The sequence below is a fragment of the Olea europaea genome, chromosome 4 (assembly GCF_002742605.1).
Source record: "Olea europaea var. sylvestris chromosome 4, O_europaea_v1, whole genome shotgun sequence".
Classification (NCBI taxonomy): Eukaryota; Viridiplantae; Streptophyta; class Magnoliopsida; order Lamiales; family Oleaceae; genus Olea; species Olea europaea.
In genome coordinates, this window is record NC_036240.1 from 13,046,245 (window position 1) to 13,049,694 (window position 3,450).

Below are 3,450 nucleotides of genomic sequence, written 5' to 3' on the forward strand. Positions count from 1 at the left end.
ACTAGAAGTAGAACTATGACTAAGCCATATCACATTTGTAAAATATAATGCAGTATGTTCAATCAACTACACATTTTAACAGTATTGGTTGCATAATTCAGCCATGAGTGATCTCATTGAATATCTGTACAAGCATACAAGGTATTCAATAACATGATTATCTAAATATCTAATGCCAACTCTGGTACAGGGCGTACAAGCTACACTTAAAACAAGCTATGAAAAATTGCACCTCGCAATGCATTTCTAAACAGTTTCAACAAAAGCAAGAAATATGAATGGTCCTATGTTGGCAAATTTCATAATAATCTCCTAAAAATATCTGAAATTGGGATGTAAGAAGTTTTTCAAAAGATTTAAAAATTCAGCTTACTGGATCACTTCTAAAGAAGACCAACGAAGTACGTGTTAATATAAACCACCTTTTCTTCCATGATGTCCATCCAATTCCTGCACACAGGTAAAAATTTTCAGAAGAACTAGAAATTTTGTCTTGAAGGACTAACATGATACTGAATTTTCTTTTAAATGATCGATCAGTCAATGAACCATAACATCAAGACAATATGAAAAGTACAGATTCCCTATATTTTCTGAAAGATAATTTAATCAAGTTGAACTCTTAGGTCCAGCCAGAAAACATTCTTTTTCTAAATTTTAATATGCAAGAATAGATTTTGGGTGTGTAAAGGAAGAGCCAAGCAAAACATGTGTGATACAGGGCACAACCATAACACAGCAAGCAAGACACAGAACACCATACTCTGTGAACAAATTATAGAAACCATTTGCATATAAATGGAAGAACCCTTTATCCTTTTTTCTTGTCAGTAAAGGCCGTCTGCAGTATCCTTAGGAAGTTGATATGACATAGCTGTAAAACAAAGAGGCTTGCAATTGGGAAATTACTTTTAGAACAGATAAAAAACCTAATAAGATTCTTACTGAAACAGATACTCCTGGATATCATGGATATATCTCAAGTCAGATGACAAATCAAATAAGGAAATCCAATAGTGTCAAAGACAACACAAGGATGTGTACATAAGATGTGGAAATTCTTGAAAATATAGGACAAGATATCAATACTACATTATAGTTGTATGTACTAGATAAACTAAGCATACAAAACATTTAAGAAAACAAAATGTAACAAATAAAATATCAACTCTATACAAAATCTAATAGGAAGAGGGCAAAATAAAATACAAAATAGCCCAGCATATCTAATTACTTTCTAATTTCTACACTTAATCGTATTAAAGAAAAAGCGTCGTCTTCATGCAAGTGTAGGTATGACCATAATAAGAATGTTTAGGCATCCTGAGAATGTTTCGAATCCTAAGAATGCAATTCACTGAAAGGAACAAAAATTATAAAAGAGTTAGGAAATATAAAGATACATGACCTATATGCTGATCATTGCACATTGGGGGAAATGTGGCTATAGAATAATTAAAATGAAAATATTCTAAACTACAGAAATGCTGCTTGCTCGAAACTGCAAATAATAACATATGGTAGTTCTTTCCATACTTGTGCTCAATAGAGGCCATCTATAACGACCAGGACCTCATGCCCAAATCATTATATCATACGTACTATACACTTTGGGAGGACATGAAAGGAGGTAAGAGTGCGCATACTCTCCTAAAGTGGACAGTACATATGATATAATGGCTAGGACACAAAGTCCAGGTCATCACAAAAAATACACGTCTTTTAATAACGAACTAAGCTTAGTGCCCATGCTATTAAATCATACGTACTATCCACTTTAAGAGAGGTTAATAGTATTGAACAGCAGCAATATTTCATAGATTTTCATGGATATCATATTATTTATATTCGTTACATTATACAGTTACTTATCTAGAATGAAGAACAAAGAATTTTATGATGTATTCATGTTTGATTTTAAAAATGTTACCAGAGTTCAAAATTTCTAGAAGTTTTCATAATGCAAGAATTTTCAGAAAATATGCATAAATGAGAAAAATTTACTTATTTGCAAATTATCCACTCACTGAAATTTAAGCTCATATATATTTTTTCACCTTTTTCTTTATTAGACAAATAGCAGCCGAATGGAGCAACTTTGGAGCCTATCAAACCACCAAATTAAGTCACGCATCATAGGTTGTATGACATCCTTTATCAAATTATACATTATGTGTTCTTTTGGGATACATGTAGCTTAAATCAGAAAAGTTCATTGTGGGCTCATTAGATATTTGGTATCTTTAGTATATTTGAAGATTGTTGGTTATACAGCAAGTAAATGTTGATTTGTCAACATTTTATTTGAATAGTTTATATTTTGAGGGACTGTCTTACCCTATTCATATTATAGGTATTGATTTGAAGAAAATTGGTTATTGTTCAAGTGGTTTTAGTTCATATTTCAGAAAAAACTCTATCAAAATTTTGTTAAAAATATTTTTCAGTCAAAGAAAGTCAAAGTTGCTTTGGTGGTGGGTCTGGCATTTAGTTGGGATCTACCATCGGCGCACGACACGCGTCGGATCCATTAAGGTGATTCGGGACGGGTTGTGTCAATTCAAATCTAAGACCTCTGCTTTATTGGAGACTATCCAATTGGTACTAGAATTCTTAGGTTCGAAACATGAAGACACATTAAAAATTCGCAAGGGCCAAGAGAGGCTCAAACTCTCCCAAAACGAAAAATAAATAAATTAACGACTTGGACAAAGAGGCTCGGATTGTTACACAAAATTGTGCGTATTTATAACATCTCGAGCGCCCCTTTATAGTCGTTAATTTTTAAATTAGTACCTTAATGTAAGATTATGAAAGTTGGGAGACCAAATTAATAACTTCCCATAGTTTAGTGACCCATTGTGAAATTTTTGAAAATGTTGTTTTAGGTAAGAAAAAGATTACAAGAAATTATTCTAATTTGTATTTTTATCTATATGGGCAAGATTTTAGTGAAAAATAAGTATTTTTTATATACATAGTTAGTATAGCATATCACCTTATTTGGCCTGTTAGATGTAGGTTAAAATCATAGTTTTAGTAAATTTTGATGAAAGTTAAGGAAATGTGTGATTGAAAAGTTGTAGAAAAATTGAATATGTGATTAAAATTAATTATTTACTTTGACTTGAGATTAAAATCAGATTTTACTCAGAAAAAACAGGGGCTTAGTGTACAATTATAGGGGTACCATTATGACACTTTCCCGTTCATGGGTATCCCTAAAGGCACATACCAAAACCTACCCCTCCCCATTTTTAAAATACCAAACATAAATTACACGAACACACTCTTCATATAAAGGACAAAAACAAAAAGGAAGAAGGAATCCTCCCCCATAGAATTGGTCAAGAAGTGTTTGGCAAACTCAATTCGTTAGAGCACTTTTTCTCAATAAGCAATTATCAAGGTAAATTCATGTTATAGTATTCCACAAAATTCTAAATTCGT

General features: G+C 32.0%; 1 protein-coding gene across 2 annotated transcripts in view; it reads right to left on the reverse strand.

The window, feature by feature from the left end:
* Positions 1 to 327: 327 nt before the first annotated feature.
* The window catches only part of LOC111393681 (rho GTPase-activating protein REN1-like), a 6,589-nt gene continuing 3,466 nt past the window's right edge, over positions 328 to 3,450 (reverse strand). Inside the window, exon 5 of one of the 2 annotated variants that reach the window (XM_023019343.1) lies at positions 328 to 450. In XM_023019343.1, coding sequence (XP_022875111.1) covers positions 365 to 450 — 86 coding nt within the window. In that variant the 3' untranslated portion in view covers positions 328 to 364. The remainder of the gene's footprint in view (positions 451 to 3,450) is intronic. The other variant, XM_023019342.1, reaches the window with a different exon arrangement.